The sequence below is a fragment of the Lampetra fluviatilis genome, chromosome 12, assembly GCF_964198595.1.
Source record: "Lampetra fluviatilis chromosome 12, kcLamFluv1.1, whole genome shotgun sequence".
Lineage (NCBI taxonomy): Eukaryota > Metazoa > Chordata > Hyperoartia > Petromyzontiformes > Petromyzontidae > Lampetra > Lampetra fluviatilis.
The window spans coordinates 4,557,230-4,580,774 of NC_136286.1; the positions used below are offsets into that span (position 1 = coordinate 4,557,230).

At 43.2% G+C, this 23,545-nt stretch overlaps 1 protein-coding gene across 1 annotated transcript in view; it reads right to left on the reverse strand.

Annotated features, from left to right (window-relative positions):
* LOC144935072 (receptor expression-enhancing protein 1-like) overlaps nt 1-16,094 on the reverse strand; it is a 44,264-nt gene extending 28,170 nt beyond the window's left edge. The window contains exons 1-2 of the mRNA XM_078861420.1: nt 15,864-16,094; nt 1,760-1,832 (exon numbers count right to left, since the gene is read on the reverse strand). Coding sequence (XP_078717546.1) covers nt 1,760-1,832; nt 15,864-15,895 — 105 coding nt within the window. The 5' untranslated portion in view covers nt 15,896-16,094. The remainder of the gene's footprint in view (nt 1-1,759; nt 1,833-15,863) is intronic.
* Between the last annotated feature and the right edge of the window lie 7,451 nt (nt 16,095-23,545).

A 23,545-nucleotide genomic window follows, 5' to 3' on the forward strand; every position in this document is an offset into this window, starting at 1 on the left:
CACCCTGGGCTGCCCGTGCTGTCACACATCTCTCCCCCACCCATTCTCTACGAATAGAGGAAAACAGTGGCCTTCCCATTCATCAGGACCTCAATTTCGTCCCTAGTCATCGCTGGAAGTCACGCAAGTCCTTTTGGACCCATGCTCTTAACCTGAAACAATGAGAATTCAACCCCAATGAAGCTTGGAAAGCGGAACGGAATTCCAAAGAACTCGCACACAAACACCTTGTAAAAGACCCAACGCAGAAGATCACTGGTTTTGATCTTCCACGAAGCTCATAGTCCACCCTAAACCACATCTGCATTAATTACGGCAGATGCACAAATGGAAAATTAAAAACACTCGAATGTGCAAACTGTGGTCATCCAGAACAGACCATACAACATGTTGCTGGATGGATTGTTGCATTGTGAGATGGTGAGGGATGGCATTGGCTGGGGCAAGCCGTCATCCAGCAGTGGACTGATCACGGCCAATAACAATTATATATATTTTATTCAACAGACGACAACAGACGAGGCACGTACAAAAGTACCGTACTGTATGCTGTTGTATACCAAAACAATGACAACAGTCAGTGCAACAAATTTATTCTAAGAAGAAAATTAAATGACCCCCCCCTATTCTTCCAAGTAATTGTAGTGTTGTAGTGAGTAGAATTGGAAGGAAATATATAATGTCCGTGAATCCCATTGCTTTTATTCCCCAGTTATAATGAGATGACCGGGGGATAATATACCATCCTCACACAGCATAATATAGGGCTTACTACACCTGGCAAGCAATTTCATTACAAAGGAGGAAAAAAGAGAAGCCAGACAGTCTTGGACAAGCTTCGCTGGGATAAAAGGTAGCAAAGCATACGGTGGGGGGGGGGGGAGCTTTTTGATCAATAGCTTGGCATTTTGAAGTGAAGGACAGACTTCGCATTCACGTATCGCTTGCTAATTTCCACCTTTTGTCCCCCCCACCCACCTCAATATCCGAATCGTATTGTGTGGGTTGTAGAGCGATATTAACAAAATAAATTAATTAAAATCCCGACAGTAAATTATCGGCCTATAAATTATGCAAGCATTGCGCAGGCATGGCTTATAATGGGGCGAAACAGAAACATGTCTGTGGACAATAACACAGGCAGAAGAGCTAAACAAATACGAAACGGGAGAGAAAACAGCAAAATGTATATACAAATGGGGGCCTGCTGTTTGTATGCTGGATGAAACAGCACTCGGAGGGGGAAAAAGCAATTCAAGTCGGAAAAGAGATTCTGTTTTTGGGCTCACACAGATTGTTTGCTGGATAGGGCATCTTCTCAGCACAGCATACAAAGCAGCTGGACGCTGCTGCTGCTGCTGCACAATAACACTTATCTTTACAAATGACATGAGGTTGCAGAAAATATTTAAATGTGTTTTCTAAACGGAACGTGTAGGTTGATGGTAGACGACTGTGTATGAATGTACTGTATTTTTCTGAAATCAATGTAAATTACAGTTCTTTGTAGTACCCGTAATATTTAAAGAATAAAGGCCAATGCCTGAAACGTCACCCATGACGTTTTCCTTCCCAGCAGTGTTGTTGACAAAAATGTGTTGAGTTTGAGTTATTCGTGCCTGTGAACCACTGCCAATATAGCACAAATACATGTTTTTTACGTTTTTATGGAATAAAATGAGTCAAATTTGCCAAATGCTTAACAACTTAAAATGTACAGCAAAAGCATATGACTATTGAGCGTTCTGTGCATACTCACGTATTCCCGGACATTTTTCGTCCTCACAGCTTTGTAGGATGAATACGCTGGGTACAATATGCCGAACATCAGCCTGCAACAACATGCGGACAGAGGATGACAAAGCAGCAATGCATTTTGCACGTGAAAATAAGAACAGGATATTTAGGATTACAACATGAATACATTGGGTTTTTTTCTTCTGCAAAACAACAACACCAGCATACGAAACAATTAATGGGACTTTTATTTCATAGAAAATTGACTCATTGTGAAAAAATTGCAGCCCTTCATTGATCATTCATTGACGGAAAGGCGTTCCAAACGTGATAGCTGGAGGGGACTGCCGGTCTGTTTTGTAAACGTTACACGCTCCATCAGTTGCTAGGAAACGAGGCCAAAGAGGAAAAAAAACACAATGGGAGAATGGTTTTTCAAGTCCCAAACGCTGGCTTTTCCTGTCTCACCAGTTTTACAGGATGGAAACGACTGGTCGATTCCACCCTTTTCTGAACAAGCACCAACACACACCACCGTCTTTAAACAACGGGATTATACCATGCTTGGCAACTAATTTCATATTTGGGCTTCACACAGCACACCAAATATAAATTTAACCGGCTCGCATTGATTGGCTGTGACCACGGTCGAACAGGCCAGAGTCCGCTGCCGAATACAGCGGCATGGTTATCCGTTATTAAGCATGTGACTGTCAATGTATTGCTCAACATCTATTCTTACACTCAAGATACGTGTATGGAATTGGAGCTTTGTGAGAACGTTATTTAATTTGTTAAATTGGTTTCTAAATGTATACGCTTTAGTTAGATTAAGGCTTACAAAGGCAGAAGCCGTGAAAACGAGATGAACAGAGAAACTATACAAACGAGACCGTGATTGAGATCTAACATAATCGATTATTTAATAAAATCGGGACCTGCATCGTGACAGATAAGTGAATTGTTAGAAGGGGGGGGGTGAAAGGCTTTATGCCTGCTAAGAGAAACTGCAACTCATTTTGGTACCACATCGGAATCTCGATCACCTAAGTATGTGTCTGGCTGGATTCGGTTAGATCCATGCTGCACTGTTTAAGCCCGGGCAGTAGGCCAGGCAGGACATGTGAGCACGGTGTCCATTTGGATGTACTTGCAGGTTTAAGTATCAATTAAATAGTTTGGATTGTTTGTCGTTGCTCCACCTGTGACTGCCGATCAGAAGAAACAGTTGCAGCACGAAGTTACAGGCCATCTGCCCATCAGGACCATTGACCAGCGGCAAAGCAATTCCTCCGTTTACAGCCGAACTAAACTAAACTATGTTTTATTTTACCAGGTAAGGCCCACTGAGCTATGTATCTCTTTGTCAGAAGCAATCTGGTCACAAATGATAGCTCAACGGAGTGGCTTATCATACCCAAATTGACAGCAGCCGAATACAGTAATCTAAACCAGTGGTTCTTAACCTTTACTGCAGCATTGCACCCCTTTGGTTCTCAATTTGTATATATTTTTTATAATACATAGGTTTGATGAAACAAAGGAGTTGTACTTATGTGTCTCGTGCTTAATGTGTTTCGATGATTTACCTTCTAAAAAAAAATCTGGCATGTCTCGCAACCCCAAAAAAGGGAATCTCGCACCCCAAGAGCGTGCGTGCACCCTAGGTTAAGAACCACTGCTCTAAACGCATGTTTTTAAATGTAGAGGGAAAAACCGGAGTAGCTGGAGAAAAGGCCACACGACTACGGGGAGAACATACAAACTCCAAATATACAGGCGTCAGGGTCGGGATCCAACCCATGACCTCCTGCATATCAGGCAAGGTAGTTAACATCTCGTCACAGTGGCGTCAGTGCCGTCGACTGGCAAAAGAACCCAGACATCAATTTCGAACATCTGTTGGTGAAGTCCATGGATTAATTGCACCATGTCAATTATCATTATTGTTCCAAAATCAGTCACTTATCTCTGCAAAACGCAGTACGAAAGAATACGTTTCAACGTCTGATTCAGGGTATGGCAGTGACACACGGGGAATAAATGTGGAAGTGTGAGAGAATGAAAATAGAGGGTTCAAGGGCTCCGGAGGGATAGCACTTTTCACGGGGATTGTGGAACATTTAACCTCTCCGCTAGTACTGGGTCCCTCTAACCCAGGGTGAGAACAAGTGCAACCCACAAACACTCGTCCTTAAACTTCTGATCTAACCAAGACCGTCCGATGCCCCTTGTTCAAGGTGATCCTGCCGACACAAAGCATGGCAGATCTAAAAAAAAAACATCCTCGATAACAAACAAAGGGGTGGGCGAGGAAGACAATAGCATAGATGGCAGAGGATGATCGTGGTTAGTGGATGCCAACAGCGGATATGGCAGAAGAAACATCTCCTCTCATCAGAGCTGGCCAACTGAGCTTAAAGGAAAGGTTAATAAAAAAATCAAGTGGCTATGCCACCAGTGTAGAGAAGAGCAGAGAAAGACCTAGAGTGAGATATAATGATGTGGGAAAATGGGATACGAGGACAGTGCATGTGACAAGAGGAGAAGCACAGAATAGCCAAACATGAAGAAAATAAATCTGAGAATCTGACCTCATGCGGTAATGGGACTTTTGGCTTAGAAGAAGAGACTGAAGAAAAAATATCAGCATTTGACATCAGGCCATATAGCTGGATTGCAAGAGGCTATTCAGCCAAAACTTGGCATTTGTGCACGAGACAATGACTTGTAGACCACTCAAAATAATGTTGCAGGTTACACCAGGTATGCATTTGCCAAGGCACACAATTACCAATGGAAAATATTGATCTTTATTTTTTTGCTAAAAGCTGCCTTCTTTCTGAAAACGCTTCTGAGTTTATTATGATGTGAATTTATATTTGCAGCAGAGTTGTTTACAGACACTGCACTGTACACGTATTTATGGGTGGAGTGGTGATGCAGTGGCTAGCCCACTGCGCTACGAACTAGGCAACCAGATTCCTGGCCACAGCTAACATCAGGAGGAAGTAATATCTGAACCGGTCATGGGCACTCTTTCACCAACCTGCACTGACCAGAGTGGTAAAGTATGGTCAAACAACCCCCAACGACTAACATGACATGGGGTTGGGAGCTTTTAACCAGCAGCAGTATGACAAAGGACTGTTTTTATCATAATTAAATATATGTATTCACAAACCACCTCAAACCACACAATTGCCAAGTACGAAAGCATTAAACTTGTTTACTGTGATAGGCATGCATTGAAATGTGAAGCGGTATAAGCTTACGGGCCGTTTTCACCCTAGAGGACAAAACTATTTTGGTCTGGATAATTTTGTCACATTCAGCAATGAGAAACCGTGGTTCAGATGTCACTGTGGCCAGCACCCTCACAACTACAGCTATTTGTGGAGACGCAAACACAAGTATGTGGTGCCATGCTGCAGCACCAAATTAAAACGCCCGCTTTAACGTGGCATGAGTCAGGGTGCGGAGACCGTAAACCAATTATAAAATGTGCAGGAGTTACGACGATTTCTGTCGCCGCTTCCGTGGAGAGCAAGGCAATTACTTTAATACATTTAATTTTAATAATACGGTTTAAAATATGAGTTTTTCGGTCATCCTCGATGATGGCCAATACTTTTTTTTCTGAGAGTCTCCCTCAGGGATCTTTAAGCAGTTCATCGAGTATTTTTTTGTATGTGGGAGAAAACCGGAGTGGTTTCAGATCTCCCCTGCCAACAGGACAATAACTGCAGAGATAGGCTCAGCAACCTATTATCTGCACAGCCTCCGCAAGGATATAATTTCCATTCAGTGCAGCTCAAACTATGGGTACAAAGTAAAAAATTATAGGCACGTGCCACCAAAGGGTTTGGTTTGTTTAAACTTACAATGCCAATTTATTTTAATTCATGCTCAGGCCTTTGTCAATGTATTGCTGGATGAAGGCCTCCCCCACCCCGTATTGGTCATTGGGGTTATTCGATCATACCTCACCCTCCTGGTCAATATGTGTTGGTGAAAGACAGGGGGCTCAGGACTGCTGTAGATATTATTCGGCACTGATAGTAGCTTTGGCCGGAATCAAAATCCCATAGTGCCAGGACTTAATCCCCCTATTGTATGTCAAACAATTTACATTATAGATGATAATTATCCATGGGTGGATTATCTGGGTTGCGGATTAGCCGTGCGTGCCAAAAAGAAAATGACATCCAGTACAGGCGAACAGCTCTTATCCGTGGCCCTATTAGCCGTGCTTCCTGTTATCTGTGACAGCTGTAGGGTCCAAGAAAACTCCGATTATATCTGCGGCCCTATTTCTTCCTATTATCCACGATTTAACCCAAAATACAAAGCGAAGCAGCTTCGTAATATTCACAATTTTTCATGGATAAGAGTCGCCACGCGGAACATTTACGAGATTTTCCACGGGGTTATTTGTGATAAGAGGAACGCAATCGCGGATAGCCGTGGGGAATAGGATCCATGATATTGGTCCCCTATATCACTGTGCAGGTGCCGGTTTAATAATCATTAGCTACTCCTCACCCGTCTGGTGCCATTGACTCGGTGGCCATGTGACAAACGTGTTGTCGGTAAGTAAACCGTTTAATTTTAAACCCAATAAAAACAGCTGACACATTTCTCAGTCTTGACCTACTATTCTTGCCAAGTAAACAAAATGTGTTTTTTTAAAGTCGACTATAACATTTTAGTAATTTTCGGTGTTGCTTTTTTTTATTCAGGCCACCCTTCCACCACCACCACACCAAGGCCAACTCCACGAACCCTTGAGCTGCCGAACGTATACAATACAAGACAGTGTTATCTGCATTTCGCCAACTCTCAGACAAAACAACTGAATGGGCTAAATCGCTTACAAGCCATCACAGAGAGAGAGAGTCTAGAGAGTTGACTGGAGCATATATTTAAAATAAATATATATATAAATACAATGTACGCGGTTTTATTCGCGGCAGACGTTTCGGAAGCGTGCGAGTACAACAGGACTTTTCCCCAATGCAAAATACTTGGGAGCAGTGAGGACGACGCTTCAATCAATCTCCATGACCCAGGCATGCGCGGTAGGTCAATGGTAATATGCTTGTCTGGTATGATTGGAAAGGGCGGCTGGAGATGAGGCTGCCTTCACGCTTGGCTGCACCTCACAGGACAATCCCACTATGACTGCCTCCAATAACCCTGGCTCCCCCTTGCTACAGCCTCCAGGGAACCACCCCTGTGAATCAGTGTTTTCATGTAATTTTTTTTACTTATAAACCCTCCCTCCCTACAGTGGCTTGTTGCCAAAACCCCCAGGACGTGTGTCGCAATCCATATCGGATATAAAGTGAATTAATGACTTGTTGCTTTGTTGAAACCGTCGTCATCATTCTGCTGTGTTCTATCCACTGCTGGGCGAAGAGGCCTCCCCCCTGCACTGTTGCCACCCCTTGCGAAAGAATGTCTTGCTCCTGCACATGGGCTGATTTCGTTACTCAATAACCACGGTGGAAATCATTTCGGATGTGATCTCCCATTTCAGGTTTCAAGGTCAAGTTTGTTTTGTTTAAACCAGGTGAGAACTCAAGAGACCAGGATAGTGCCATTGACAAGAGCGACCCGCGTCACCAAAAACGACAAAAGCTAAATAAATAAAACTACATCTGTTGAACAAAAACACCTGTATCACATGAGGAAGAAAAAAATATTGCAAAACATAATTCCATGCAGCGCAAAATCGGCTCGGGCAGATACCTCCAGATCAAACAAAACTCAAGTTGCAGAAGCACCTACGATTATCACAGTTGGCTACGTACGGTGCGAAAGAAGTTGAACAAATATACGGTGACTGTAGTACTAAATGGAAACAAACAAGGAAAACTGTCAAATGTCTGCTGCTCCATTGCTAGTCGTGTGTATGATCCATACACACCTGAATTGATGTCCAGTATAAGGCCCCTTCAGTTTCTTAGTCATGAAGTATAATGAAGTTTTGCAAAATATTGGTTTTCATTTTCAAATTTTTAAAAAATACTCCAACCACATGCACTCTTGCCTCTTTAATCCATCATGTTGATCCCAATCCACCGTCAGTAATTGCCCAAGACACTCTACTTACTCTCTCTCGTCTTTTCCATTCGTCTCTCCAACAATTGTGTTTTCTTCAGTCGTATTTGTTGTACACGGCTTTCATTTTGTTCAGGTTTATCTTTGGCCAAACTTTACAGCCTTCTTTGTTCAGTTCTTCAATAATTTTCTGTAGATGAATTCCACTCGTTACTATACTGACAATGTCAACCAATCTGACACGGCTCAAGCCATCTCCCACTTACGGTTACTGCCTTAACGTATGTCATGCAATTCTGTACAAAATATTTTTTTTTCCTGCAAATAACACGAAGTTATTACTTTGCTCAACACACGATTGTTTGTGAAATGTTTTAAAAGTGAGAGAAAAGGGTCAGTTTTGCATAACTAGCAGTATTTACTTTACACGTGCTTAGCGAAAACTGTCAACGATTTGCACTGAAAGCGAAAGATTAGCCTTTCACAACTAATCCACACATCAAAGGACACAACTCCATTACCAAGCCTATAATACCCTTTGACCTCTCATAATGCACAGCTCAGTTGGCCAATGAGCAGCACTTTGAATTGTACGCTGTTCTGCTTGAGGGAATTAAACTGAGAGGGAATGGGTTTTTTTACCTCAAACAAAAAAATCCCAAGGTCAACCATTTTACGCAATCTTCAGCTTCAAATGCATCTATAGAAACCAACAGATGAAAGACGAAGCTCAAGAATGATAACAGAGTAGCAGCCAAGGAATGGAACGTGTCTGATGGAGTGAAGAAATTGTTTTGTGTACAGGTGCCGAGTGGAATGTTACCATTGCGGAATCGTCAGAAGCGGTGATAGTTTGGGAAGGCCTTCATCCAGCAGTGGATTGACCATGGCTGATTATAACGATGATAGAAGCCAAAATGAGAGGACTGCTACGGCTGATGCACAGAATAGGCGAGAGTAAGCCTCAAACGCTCATGCGTGTCAAACTTATTCTCGTATTTTCTACTTTAAAAGAACTTCAGTAACACCTAGCTTAGTATACAATGCTCAGAGGAAAATACCATAACTTAAAATATGCCTCAACAATATTATTGTATCGAGCTAAACAATCAATTCAAAACAAGAACTGCAGCATTTTTCAAGCAATCAAAAATACCTGTCCAATATCAAATTACACATCGTCATGTTGACCAAAGACGATTACAGTTTCTAAACGAACGTAAAGATGAACTAGTATCTTGAAGCCGCAAGACCACGGCGCAGCGGCGGATATCACTAAAGTATCCCAATGTGTCCACGTTTGCCGTTTACCCAAAGCGGTTTATATAAGCTCTTTATCCTAATGTTTTATCTGGATGCCTGTACTGCAAAGCGTGGCTGAGCTTTATCGACGGGCTGAACCAGGCAAATGGACAAGAACAGCCTGCACATTCACATGGTCATCTCCGTTACAGCTGCTGGAATGGGGTTACTGTACTGTGAATGCAAGTCTGTGGGGGGGGGGTTGATAGGCAATGGTTCTTTAGAGAGCAACAGGAAATTGTCGACTGGTTTTAGGAGCAAAAGAATTGCAGCACTGGCTGTGCATGTCATACGAAACCCTTCACCCATTTGTCTCCCAGCGTGCCTTCACACACTTCCATTACAGAATGATGAAACGCTGCTCTTTAACCTTGCCGGCTACTGAAGTGTGACTTATGCACGCTTAGTGGAGCAATGTTGAGAAAGGGTGGAGCATACTTTACTTATCAATTTTAACAAGAATTATGAAAATCACACCGCATATGATCGGTGATTTTAATGTCTTGGCGACGTGACACGCAATCACATCTTGCCCACGCTTTAAATATAAATACCCAATCCCAAATCTGTGTGGTAAAGGTGCTTGCTTGCAGTTGGTTAGAAGGACACATCGTCACAGTACATCGTAAAGACACTTCGGTGTTAAAAATATTTTGAAAAGACGAACAGGTCTGATCATGTAAAAACACAGACGCTTGTTGCGTAACATATGCTGAAACCGAATCAATAACTTCAGGAATGACGCTATACTTAAGTTGATAAAAATGCGTATTTTGGGCCCACCACCACCACCACTCACCTTGGGCGACACATTCTACTCCCAAAACAAGGCCACCTCGACGACTACTCCACTCCATCTGTGTCCCATTGGAGAGCCATTAAACCCACCGGTCCACCCTTGGGCAGTAAAGGCAATTTAGGCAAGCACACAATCTGATTGGAAAATAAGAGATTTTGGGTTTTGATTAAACCATCCAAGTTGTCAATTAATCACAGTGATTATCCTTCGGCATGACATTTAAAACAATAGGGTTTTTTTTAAATCCCCTCCCGTCGACCCCTGCAGTATAAATTGGTGCACCATAGTTAAGTCGGTAGGCAAAACTCGTCACTACTTCCAAGACGTCTACCCAGCATGGAAGAATGGGTCAAACGTGCTCTAGAGGGGTTCTCTAGACCTCCCTGTAGTGGCAGCCCTTCCTCTAGTTATGCCCTGAGCAAGTAATTTGAGGGCTGTACCTTTAACTTGTTTTATCTCGTTATCTATGGCATCTAAAAAGATGAATGGATTTCATGATCAGTTTAAAAAGATCAAAGCTAAGTCCAGTGTTGGCAAATAGCTCTTTAAAGATAGACATATGACCTTTTGTTTAGAAGCCAGCAATATCTTAAATACAAAGACTGGCAAAGAAAATGGAACAAAGGTAAAAAAAATTGTACAAAGAAGAATGGGGAATGGAGCATTCACGCACAACCTTAACCCCCAATTCTAGATTTGAAGTTTTCGTGACTGCAAGGATTCATACTCTGTTTTTTTCGGTAAAGTAACATTTATTTAATCTTTTACCTATGTGACTTTACCGAAGAAAACAAAGAGTATGAAACCTTAACCCCCGTGATACAGGAGGAGAGGTACAATGATCAGGGAACAAACGCAAACCAGAGAAATTATATCGACTGTTATGCAGTGTATCTGTGAACACACATGGGCAGGAGATATTGTTTGAAGGGATGACGGCCAATACAGCAGACGGGTTGATTTGACTGATATATCCGATTGGCAGCCAAAGCAGACGTGTACACACTCAAAGAGGATAGCCACTGCAGAGATGGGGGGCAATGAGAGCAGCCCACGTGCGATGAACGGTGGTGGCATCACATGACCGCGAGAAATGGCAATGCCGTGATGGCTGACAATGAAGAGAAGTATTTTCTTTGCGAGGGAGATAGAGACAAATTGGTATAATTGAAACCCAGCAGCAATATTCTCCAATTTTGGTACTAATTTACACACCTTTGTCAACCCACTACTATATAAAGGCTTCCCTTCTGCACACTATGTCGGGCTTGGGAGTTTGACCACATGTGAGTTGTTTGAACATGTGTCTAATTACCCTAAAGTTGGCTAATTTTACACACTAGCTCAACGCATCTTCAGCAATTCTGGATGACAGGCACAAGCCTTCATGCCTCAGTTTAATTTGTTTAAAACAGGTGATAAATAATTCCATTAATTCTGAACATTGTTAATCCAATACTGTGTCAATTACAGTTTTTTTTGTTGGACCATACCGTTAAATACCTCGTATGTTAGCTCGCAAGGTAATCTTGCTCTCATTCTCTGCAATATTGGTGTTTTTGTCTTGTGTTTTTATTTCTGCTATACTTGAGCACCACAAATCTCCCTTGTTAAAAAAGTAAGATAAATATAACGTGTTTTTTTTTACCCGACATGAATACATATTTATTAACTACATTTCAGTGGAACTCCAACCCTGCCACAGTGTTTTAAATAATGTTCTAAAAAACACATGATCTTGTAATAAATTACATTTCACTTCCTAAAATTGATCAAACTTTTGAAAAATAACAAAGCAATAGTAACTGCCTATTTTTCACTTCCTAATGTATTGTAAATGACATTTTTCACAGGTGCAGGCTAGGTTATTTTCATGCTAAAGCTCGCCATCGATTCCGAACGGAATAATATTGTCGTGCCACCTTAAACCCCCTCAACAGTACACAATGTCCCATTGTTTCGTGTGCCACTTGTTCAGATCATTTTCTTGACAATGGTCTCCACCCTGTTGGCCTTTTCGAGCTAAGCAGCTAACATCAACCGTAAAAGGTCATGAATTCCAATCGGCATCTGGACAAAATTACAGGGCTTGCCTATAAAAGGAAAAAAAAATCGCTTGTAAAAAATGTTACTCTGGCAGTGTAAAAACAAGTCACAAGGTATATGCAGAGCAAGCACCTTCGCAAAGAGAAGGGACTGAAGTAAGAGTACGCAACTCTCCATAATCTTGGTGATTATGGGGCAGACCAAAGGTTAATGGACATGCGAAAGCCTACGTGTTAAACGCAGGTATTATTATCAGCGATGTTATCGACGATTTTTGTCCACTCAACCATGCCTAAACAAATTTCACAAATAATTGGGAACACGAAAAATATGTCCGCTGATAATAGTTTTCACGGACTCAACATCTCCAGCAGATAACAGGAGTAGCGCGTAATAGGGTGAGTTTGTCTGTAATAGTGCGGTTGAAAAAGCATCATCTCCACATGCCAGGCACCATGAAAAGTTTTTTTTTACTCCAACGGGAAATTGAAAACAAATCTCTTTGTTCACTGTTGAGGCACTGTACGGCAATGTTTTCTTTTCTATGGGTAAAAAAGAAACTGCTTCCACACATCCATGCTTCTCACACACAGGGGGAGGAAGATTTACCTAGCACTGAACTGTACGCACAGAGAAAAAAAGCGCCTGCTTCAAACTAACCCAATAGAATTGTGCCAATTCAACAACCGTTTTTTGTGGCTAGCGAAATCCCAAGAGCAGACACATTCTAAATAACCCTCCTGCGCTGTGGGCGGTGACTACGAGAATTTGATTTTAGTGGAGAGGAGACACCTTGAAACGACCAAAAAGTAGATTTGCATGTCATTAATTTGCCTATTTGTGGAGTTAATTTAATTTGGTCCATCAATGTCTTTAAAATAAAGTTGACAAAAACTGTGTAAAAATTATGACAATATTTTAGTTTATAGATGTTAACTGCAACACCACTGGAGTGACGTCAATCATAAAATGCCTAAAGCCATAGGCGACGCAAACAGCACAATTCGCATAGAAACACGCAATTATGACGAATATCAAAATAAATGGTACTCAACTGATGTACATGTCTGGACAATTACAAATATGTCTGAAGTCCCTTGAATTTCGTGATGTATAACGACATCAACATTAATATTTGCACTTAATCACCAGACGGTGGGTGGCACACTATTGTCATGTGTTTAGCCATATTCCACATATAAACATAACACAAGTGTTTTGTTATTATATGTTTGTGATTTTAAATGTAACGCATATCGTGGTGTCAATGTGTTTTGACACAGATTCACATGTCAATCTAGTAAAACTATGCCTTTGTCAATTCAACTGTCAGCTTAGTTTTGATCTATCCACACACTGTTTATTTTTAGAGTGGCCACTCAAAATGTGTAACTCTTGGTTGTAATTACCCGACTGATATATCTGAGAATCCAGCCTGGGCTGACTGCGTACATACTTCTAGGGTCAGTAAAATTATGACTGTACCTGTAATTCAAGTATTTTACTTATAATCAGCTATGCGCCTGCTGAAACTAAAAGTATGACTTTCAAGGAGGAGACATGAGTAAAAAATAAGAAAAGTACGAAACAAAAGAAAGCATTACAAAATGCAGCACTATATTGGATTTTAAATGAATATGTAAATGTGAAATGTAAATGTGAAAGGGAAATTGATCCAGAAATTCAGGCATTTGAAAACATCCCAAAAACACGTACAATTTGACCAAGGCATATTGAAGACTGGGATCGAGATATTCGAGATATTGTCCCATGTGCGAGTGGAATAAAACTAAAGGATTTTACAAATTATGGCCTACACGGGCCACCTGGTGAGGACCACTGGGAGGTATAGTTATTCATATATTTCCTGCCAAAGAAATGTGTAATTTCCATGAATGCTGCAAAAACAACTCCACCATCCAAAGCAAATTCAGCACATGGGGCAATGAGATTTAGTGCCCGGCTAAACCATAACGAGATGGCTTGAGTTGAACAGAACTTCATCACGACGATGTTACTCCTGTTGACAAACCAAAAACGTGGCCAGGGATTTAACTCGGCAAACAAAACTGTGGACGAATGTTAGCTCAACTAATAAACTAGATTTTCACTACAAATCGAGTATTACATGGTAGTGAATACACAACCACTTGTAAGTTTACCACTGGATTTATGCCTTCCCATGTGAAAGTCATGGAATTGTTTGACCATACTTCACCACGCTAGTTCGTGCCAATTGTTAAAGGTGGGGGGGGGGCAGGATTGAAGCAGATATCACTGGCCACCAAGTCAGGTTGTTGCAAGGTTAACAGCATAGTCTACTAACCACTGCACCATCAATTACTCCACCCAAAAAAGTATTTGATCCACATTGAGAAATACAATTCTGTATAACTTTGACGTTCAACCGTTATTTACTGTAATCTATTTGTCTAAAACAATCGAAACAAATACAATCATCACAAAATCCGACCAAACATATGGCCGTGCTGACGCATTGCCATTATAGAGCCACACGTCATTTGTTCTCAGTGTTTATTTTTAAAATGATGATTAACTTTCACGACAAAACAACACCTTTGTCAATGCCTGACGATGTCAGGTTCAAACCCAAAACGTGCATGTCATGTCAGCAATGCAATCTGATGTACAGTATATTGTGTGTGTATATATAACGTGAGTTTCTTCACCAACTCATTGTTACCACACTCCACTGGACGAAAGCCTCCCAAAACCGGGTCGCGGTCATGGGGGGCGTTTGACTATAATTCACGTTTTGCCAATGTGGGTTGGTGAAAAAGACAAGTTCAGTTATCGCTTGCCACTAATGTTATCCATTGCTAGGAATCGAACTCAAGTCAGAAAGGCTGGGTTAATAGCATTCAAAACGTTAGCCTATAACACTCATTGTATGTGTACTTCACACGCACATTACTCTCCATGCATTCCTAACATCCATCACGAAGGGCACACAAAACACACAAGCTATGACTTGCTAAGTTACGACTCAAGTACTCGTAAATTGTTTAATTATAAGAGTACTTGGGTGTATGTGTACCCTTGGTACTAAGACAAAACTCTGTTTTCAAACGACTTCGATTCGAGTGTTTAACATGTGTATGACCAATATCAACAGTATATGTATGTACTGTAGTACAAAGTTTGCAGTTTCATGTTATTCCGATCGAAGGTACAATATTCATAAACTACCTGCCACGTGTATGATTGGGGGTGAGGGCCCTGTTTTTGAACCCAAAGCCACCAGAGTTCGACTCCCAGGCCCACGTGTAAACATCTGTGGCGAGCGTTGTGTGAACCCGTCTGATCTTCGGCCTCTTCTTCCCTCCCCATCCATCCCATCCACCTCCTTTCTCCAGTCTGCACTAACCCAGCATGGCGAAGTGTGGGTCAAACAAACAAAACAAACATCCCTCGTGACCAATAATGGCACCAGAAATGGGCCCTTTCTCACCCGGCCGCGGATGTCACAACGAGCTGTTTTGGCACCTCACAACTTACGCGCCCGGCATATCCACTGGCAATTGCCAGCGACGCTTTTGTAACGTGGATGTGTACAACGAGTCACAAAATGTTTACTTTTAGTCCGGCTAACGACAAGCGATGAGGTTTAACAAACGCGACGTCCCCATCGCTCGATGCAGCGAGCATCCCGTAACCACCGTGTCGCCAATTACGCATCGCCGATGTTTCATTCCACGTCTCTTATCCTCATTCGGAGAAACAACAAACAAACACACAGGAACGCGCACAGCTAAGAAGAAGAAGAAAAAGAACCAAGCCTAGGCCACATCCCGCTAGTCCCGCAGTACCCCAGAGGGATCCGGTTTTGGTGATGTTGTAATGTAATAAATGCTGCTGATGATGCTGGTGCCGCTGTTGCAGGCAGACTTACACGACCAGCCTCGAGATGAGCCACGACACCATCTTCGGGGATTTGTCTCTCGGCGCTTGTAAAGAAGAACGTGGATCACCTCCCTCACAGGCAGCAAGCTGTGAGTAGTCGAGAAAGCAGCAGCAGCAGTAGTAGAAGAAGCGGAGGCGACTACGGTGGTGGTGGTAGTGATGGTTGCGTCAGAACTGCGCGACCCGAGGAGGCATCGACATTCGCTCCGCCCACCCCGCACCCCGCCTGTGTCGTCGTCTTCTGCTCGCTCCACTCTTACACCCACCACCAACAACCCACCAAAGCCAACAAACCAGCCACAACAACAACCGACCACAACAACAATCAGCCACAACAACAACCCACCACAACAACAATCCACCAAAGCCAACAAACCAGCCACAACAACAACCGACCACAACAACAATCAGCCACAACAACAACCCACCAAAGCCAACAAACCAGCCACAACAACAACCGACCACAACAACAATCAGCCACAACAACAATCAGCCACAACAACAACCCACCAAAGCCAACAAACCAGCCACAACAACAACCGACCACAACAACAATCAGCCACAACAACAATCAGCCACAACAACCCACCAAATCCAACAAACCAGCCACAACAACAACCGACCATAGCAATAAACCAAGAACAACCACCGCAACCAACAACAATAACAACAACAACCACCACCAAGTTGTGAGCTGCAAGTGGATGAAACCAAACAAGAAGCAGAACTCTGGTGCCTCTACAAATAAACACCGTGCATTTCTATTGTTGTTATTGTTTTGTAAATCCAGCAGCCCACTTTATTGGCTTTTCAGACCAACACTTCCAAGCGGAATGTCTCAAGCAAACTACATTAACCGGTGACATCAACAGTGGTGTTGCCGAGAGATTTAGGGGGCCCGAAGCAGAAATAATTTTGGGGACCCCCCCCCCCTGTCAATTAATACGATCTCAGTTAAATGACATAAAATAGAGATGTAGATATTGTTTTGGGGGACTTTTCAAGTCAGTAAAGACAACATTTATCTAGTGAAACGAGAGAAGGGGGAGGTGAATTAGCTATTTGTATTAATCGGTGTTTTAGATTTATTTAGTAGGATTTTAATTCAAGATTATATTTGAAAACCCCTAATTTTTGTTGTTATGAATCAGGGGTATCTTAAGTTACTTGGTGCCCTATCCCTAATACCCCAACTGACTACCAGCACCAACATTGCCACTTCTCGCCAGTCCCGTAACTTCGGGGAGGAATGGCTATAGGGGGGCTGAGCCCCCCTTTCTCGCCCCCCCACCTCGCCCCTTGCTGAAGGCTCATACCCTGCTTTTAAAATTCTTACAGTCAAGTCAAAACTTGTTGGTACAATAAATGTGCCAACACCCCCTATGGTTTTTTTTGTATGTCCTCCCTGTAAACAAGGTCGTGCTAAAATAAAGGTTCGCTCCTCCCTCTCCATCTCTCCCCATCCCCAGAAGTCCACCCCAACCCCCACTGGACAGTCCCTGGAGCAGTGCCTGTTTTCGGGAAAATTCCTGTGGCCTGGGAACGGCGAATGGGGACATTTGGTAGGCAGGCATGTGTTGACGAGCTTCTGGTACGCGTGACACACCCCGTGATGACGAAGGTGCGGTTTGAGTGTCCAAAACAACAATGGATTTAACCGCACTGCCCTCTACTGCACGTACGCCTACGACGACTGCCTTTCGCGCATCGTGGTCACTCACCCAGGCGCACAACCTGCTGAGCTTCCCAGGTCTGCGCTGTGAACTTCTGTGACCTGACTTTGATTCCCGACCTTGGCTATAACACAAGTGGCGAATAATGGCCTCTTCCACTGGTCCTGGAAGCCCACCACCAACCCGCACTGACCGGCGCGGGGAAGTATGGTCAAACAATTCGCTTGGCCGATAGGATTAAGAAACGACTAAAAATAAGTGTAACTTATACAGCGTCTAGATAACAATAGGGAATCTCAAGGCGCGATTCGGGGAAAGGATAGAGATATAACCAGCCATTTCAAACAAGGTCATGCAAAAATAAAGCACAACTAAACCTAAACAAGAAAAACATGTCTGTACCAGCAGACGAGATTCAATAATCCAGTAAGTGCATTGTGTTAAATCTGTTTCCATCAATATGTGGATTAGGTTGAGGTGTACTGAATGTTGTTGTGCTAATATATATGTATCCTTTGTATATGTATATTCAGTATATTGCATACTAGTTGAGTTCAGTACTGCACGGTATTAGGGTTTGCAGTGGTGTTGCAGTGGTTAGCGCACTGCTCTAGGAACCCGACGACCCAAGTTGTATTCCTGGCCTTCACCCAGCAGTGGATTGGACAAAGGGCTTTAAACGCGAGTTTGCCTGGGAGGTGCCAATACGACCAAGATACAGACCCATTCCTACACGCAAGACAATCCAGAAGAGCAAGCCACGTGATTGATGGGACAATCCCGAGGCGCAATCCAGGGCTCAAACAACAAACCCACACAGTCACGCAGCGGGCTTGCCATGCATTGCCACGCGTTGCCACGTCAGCAGTGACTAAGATCAATAATGTTTTCCATCATAGATATATATTTTTTAAAAGTTAATTTTCACCTCTGAAATTACTTGCTCGTGTCACTGCCAGCGAAAGGGTCTTCGCTCGAGGGACTATAGAGAACTGCTTTTGAGAGCATTTGACCTACTTTATCTGTCGTTCATATCCGTAAAACATCTTGGAAGAGGTGGGAGTTAATGTCCAAACAATTGTGGGGAGTGAAATATCTCATCAAGATGATGCTTCTCCAACCGTAGTACTTTTTTATCTGCAGACGAATTTTACAAAATGTTTTTTTTTAGAAGTGGGAGTCATCATCATTACCACAATCCATGGTCAGATAGCCCGTAGATGTCCCCTAGGAGTACCCACGCTTTACCTCACCACAAGTGGGTTGCCGAAAGATGAAGTTGGGTGGGCCGAGATGGGGTTGGGGGGGGGAATTTGAGAAACAATCCAATTGTTTCATCTGCCACGCAAGGAGGTTCATTGGTGAATCGGCCACCTCTGGATTGAAAGTCCAGTACGCTAACCGTAATACCGTGGCAGTATTCAATACAAACACGTACATGTTTGAGGATAGTTGATTGTATTTGAGAAGAGGCACACGTTAAGAATTAGTGTATTCTCCAGATTATAAGATGCACAATGTCCTTATATTTTAAGCCAAACTGGGTGCGTCTTTTAATCCGGTATAGTAGGTGTGTGTGACCCACCAGGTACAGGTTTGGGAGGGGTGTCTCATTATGGAGCGTTTTATAAATCTTAGCATTCAACCCAATGCAGTAATGGGAGTTTTGGCTACCGAGAAGAAAAATATATCGATAGGAGTCTGTTTCGCCACAGAAAAAAAGCATAATTATATTTTAGTCTATTGGACAAATATTTCCCTGCAGGAGCTGTTTAAGCAAGCAACCTCTGGGCCACGCGTCTGGTTTTGGCTTTCAAAGTTTAATCAGCAGTCACAGCCTATTAAACACATTTGGTATCGGTTGCCATGTCTTATTATTGGTGAGAGTCCTCCGTCTAACACCGTAGGGCCCATTCAGCGCAACAGCAAGAGTTCTAATGTCCTTCAAATGACAGTGCTTGTTTCTGTTACAGACCTGAAAATATACTATGGAGGGAGAGGTGGCGCTGTTAACCTGGCCACACGAGTTCAATTCCCGGTCACGGCTAAATCTGTGGCGAGTGATGTGTGTGGCCATGCCACGTGCGTTCCCATTTCACCGTCCCGCACTGACAAGTGTGGTTAAGTATGGTCAAACAACACCAAGCCTCATGACCGACACGACGTGGTAAAGGGCCTTTACAGAGCATTGAATTATCAGAGCTGTATATTATTGTATCGTGGACAGCAATATATACTGTACATTATATCATGCAGTATGAGAATTATGTAAAGTCTTAATAATATTAATCAATTGCATTTATAAAGCCCCCTTTCCACCAGGCATGTATTTAAAGCACTATAAATTAACATAAACGTATTATCGGGCAAGGGGAGGGAAAACTAGGAAGACAATCTAATTTAGAGAACCGCAAGCAAGAGGAGATACATTATGCGCCTTGAGGGAGGATTTAAACCACACCACCGTTGCCTTGTGAATACCAACGCTCGGTTTGTGTCCATCAGTCACAGTGCACATTTCACACAATAAACGTACACCAGCTTTTCGACACCAGTATGAGATGACGATTGTCTGCGGATGAGACTGGTGACAATAGCAGCCAAAGGACAGGTCAACAACCACCGCCTCCTACTCCTTTGTAGAGCAACGAGTGTAATTTTACATTGTGGTGGTTGATGAGCCAGATAGTTGCGTCAGGAGTAGCAGAGTGTATGGTTGTGATAATGCCACCTCCTTCGTTTTGTGTATCGGGCATTGCGTCACGTTATATGGTCCATGGCCTTGTTCAGGGTAACCAAATTCGCACACTGCTGCAGAGTTTAACGTGTTTACATTTGTGTATCATCTGTCATGGTTTGTGCGGTTGTGCTTTAAGGTTGTGGCCCATAAGCTTCGTGGAGTATTGAAGCCAGGGATATTCTGCTTTGGCTATTTTGCAAGGTGCGAATGAGATATCAGTTCATGTACACGTAATGAAGGTGAACACGGTAGCAACAGTGGGCAACGGGGGATGTTGATGGCGAGAGAGGACTTCATCAAGCAGTAGATAGACAATGGCTGATGGTAGCGATGTTGAAATTGAGTACCGTACTTTAAACATCTGATACCGTGCGTGGTCTGTGCAGCATCAGAATATTCTATTGCATGTGCAAACGCTTAGCAACAGTGAGTGTGCACAGTAGGTGCATACAATCCATACCTTGGCCTCATTTACACAGACCGCATTGCCCAAGGCAAAACCAGTTTTTTTCTATTTTCCTGGTCGCATTTTCCAGACACGACTGTCTCCGTTGAGCTGTCGCCTGGTTAAATGTAAATGTGGTGGTTCATCTAGCAATGCATTTATTGTAGGCTTAGAATATGCCTGCCGTGGAGATGGAGCGATGAAATCAGTTGTGCGGGTGCTACTTGGTGGATTTATTACATTGCAGGATCCTGAGATATGGTGGCTGCTTTTGAAGCGGCCTTCATTCAGCAGTGTATAGATCATTGCTCATGATGATTATGTACAGGAGTACATGTGCAAGAGTATATGCATGTACATGTTTGTTTATGCATAGGTCGACTCAGCCTTAAATTATGACCTGGTGAAGTGTGTGTCAACATTAGCACTGTGGAGACAAAGGGAGCCAGGCGTGGTGTTGGCCACCCACCCCTTCGTGTGCAGTGCTGGCCTTGATAGGTGCTCACTAACATGACTTGCCCCAACAGTCTGTTAAGGCTACATGTATGATATTTGCCTCTGTCTTTGTGTATAGCAGTAGATGTATGTGTGAGCATGTGTGTGCGACGAAGTTGGTGCAGGACAAATAGATTATTTGCAGTGACTCAAACCGTGAAATTTATCCTCTTAAAATACTGTACAACACCATCCCATGTCCTCGGGTGTTGCTGTAAGCTTTTGTGGAACGATGCAGATTTCCACAATTTTTCTCCAAGCTTGAGGATGATTGCACTTTTGAGTGAATTCCCAAGACCAATTCCATCGGTTTATAAAAAAAAAAATTGGCAACAAATAGGATTGTGAGTGTGATGGCCCTTGACACTTTGCTCATGTGCACGTAAACTGCGAGCTTTATCATCCACCCACGTTGAAAACTGGGCTATCTACCAGACAATTTTGTCTCATCCACAGTGGAGTGTGTTCAACCACCACACTGCAGGTCCGAACCCTTATTTCTCTGCATCTTTCCTCGCACTGCTCGACTTCTCTCCCATCGCCTCTTGGCCCAAGTATCTTTTTAGAACATATCTATTATATTGTGCCCTCGACAGTGCTGTCGGTTGCTGGTCGCTTGGAATTTTGGGATTTTTTGGCCAGTGCTCAAGCAACCTTGATTTAAACAACTGCATGCAACTTTTATTTTAGTTGTGAGGCAGAGTTTTATATATAAAGACAAAAATCCCCCTTATACCCTTAACATACTTTTCGGGCAAGTGCTGTTAGCAAGCACCTATGAAGGCTGGCACGGTACACAGGGTGGTTGGTGGCCAACACCATGCCTGACCGCCTTTGTCTCCCTAGTGGCGATGTTTACACACTGCACCAGGCACTCATTTGAGGCTGAGTCGACCTAGAGGACGCCCAAGACCTGTTCAAATAATCGTCACTGGTGGTGGCCGTGAGTGGGAATTGGACTTGGGTCACTGGGTTTAGAGCACAGGGCGCTAACCGCTACAGTACACAAACACAAATAATGTTTTCCAACCCAAACTATTTGTGGGAAAAAACATCATTTTCAAAAAGACAATTGCACACCCACACGACTGACAGCATTTCTAGAAACACATTACATTGCGGATAAAAAAAAGTGTCTGCTTGGCGTCTCACACACAGACGTGAGACGTTCTTGAATTTTCAACAGCAAAAGCCGAGCCAAGAGAGAGAGAAAGAATGTGTCCACGAGGACGACTGACCACTTTGCAGACAAGGCGATTGGGTCAGTTTGTGTGCCCGAGTGGGATGGATGAATGCAGCACCGGATGTGAGTGATCGCGACTTTGTAAGTTGGGACTTCATCCAACAGTGGATAGCCATTGGCTGCTGTTGATGATGTTGAAGGCACGGTACTTTAGGGGTCGTCCATAAATGACGTCACGCACCTAGGTGGGGGGGGGGGGGTCAGAAATTTGTGACGATGTGTGACGAGGAGGGGGGTTGAGGAATGTGACGCCACATCAAAATGCGCAACTTTAAATAAATATAGACAACACGTTCTACTTAATTAAATATACTTTTAATTAATGTTTTCTCCTACAACATCAGAGGGCAGCGGCACATTAAATACGCACTACAATGACAATAGTTTGAATCGATTTAAAACATGTTAAAACAAATTGGGGGGGGAGGGGGTGCAGAGCTTTGTGACGTCATATTTCAGGGGGTCTGACTTTTTGTGACGCCGTGTAACGAAGGGGGGGGGAGTCAAAAATCGTCCAAAATCGCGTGACGTCATTTATGGACGGCCCCTTACTTTAAAACAAATAATCTGACACCTCGTGTGGCGTGTGCAGCGTTAGAAGATTGCCACGCGTGTAGCTGTACTCCAATTGTCTGCATCGACACGTGCACTGGGATGATGTTCGATGGACGAGACCGGTGACAGAATTGCAGTTAAAATGAGCGAACGACCACCGCGAAATATTGAGCGATTAGATCAGTTCATTTGCAGGAGTGAGATGGATGATGGTAGCGGGCACTGGGTTCGTGAGCGATGGGCTATTGCGTGAGCCATCATCACCTCCTCCTCCTCGTGTTCGTGGTGGGGTTTCTCCAGGCACTCCGGTTTCCTCCCACGCGGACCAAACACTCATTGATGGTATTGTTGCCAAACATTCACATCTTGAGATTCAGTGATGCTTCCTGGGTGAATAATTGTCAATTGAAATTGCCATTGTTCGATTGTGGCGTGAGTGTGTGGGTATGCGCACCCTACATTGATTGGCCAGGCTTTGTGTGTCCCACAAGTGATGGCATTGTCTATCCAGCAGTGGATA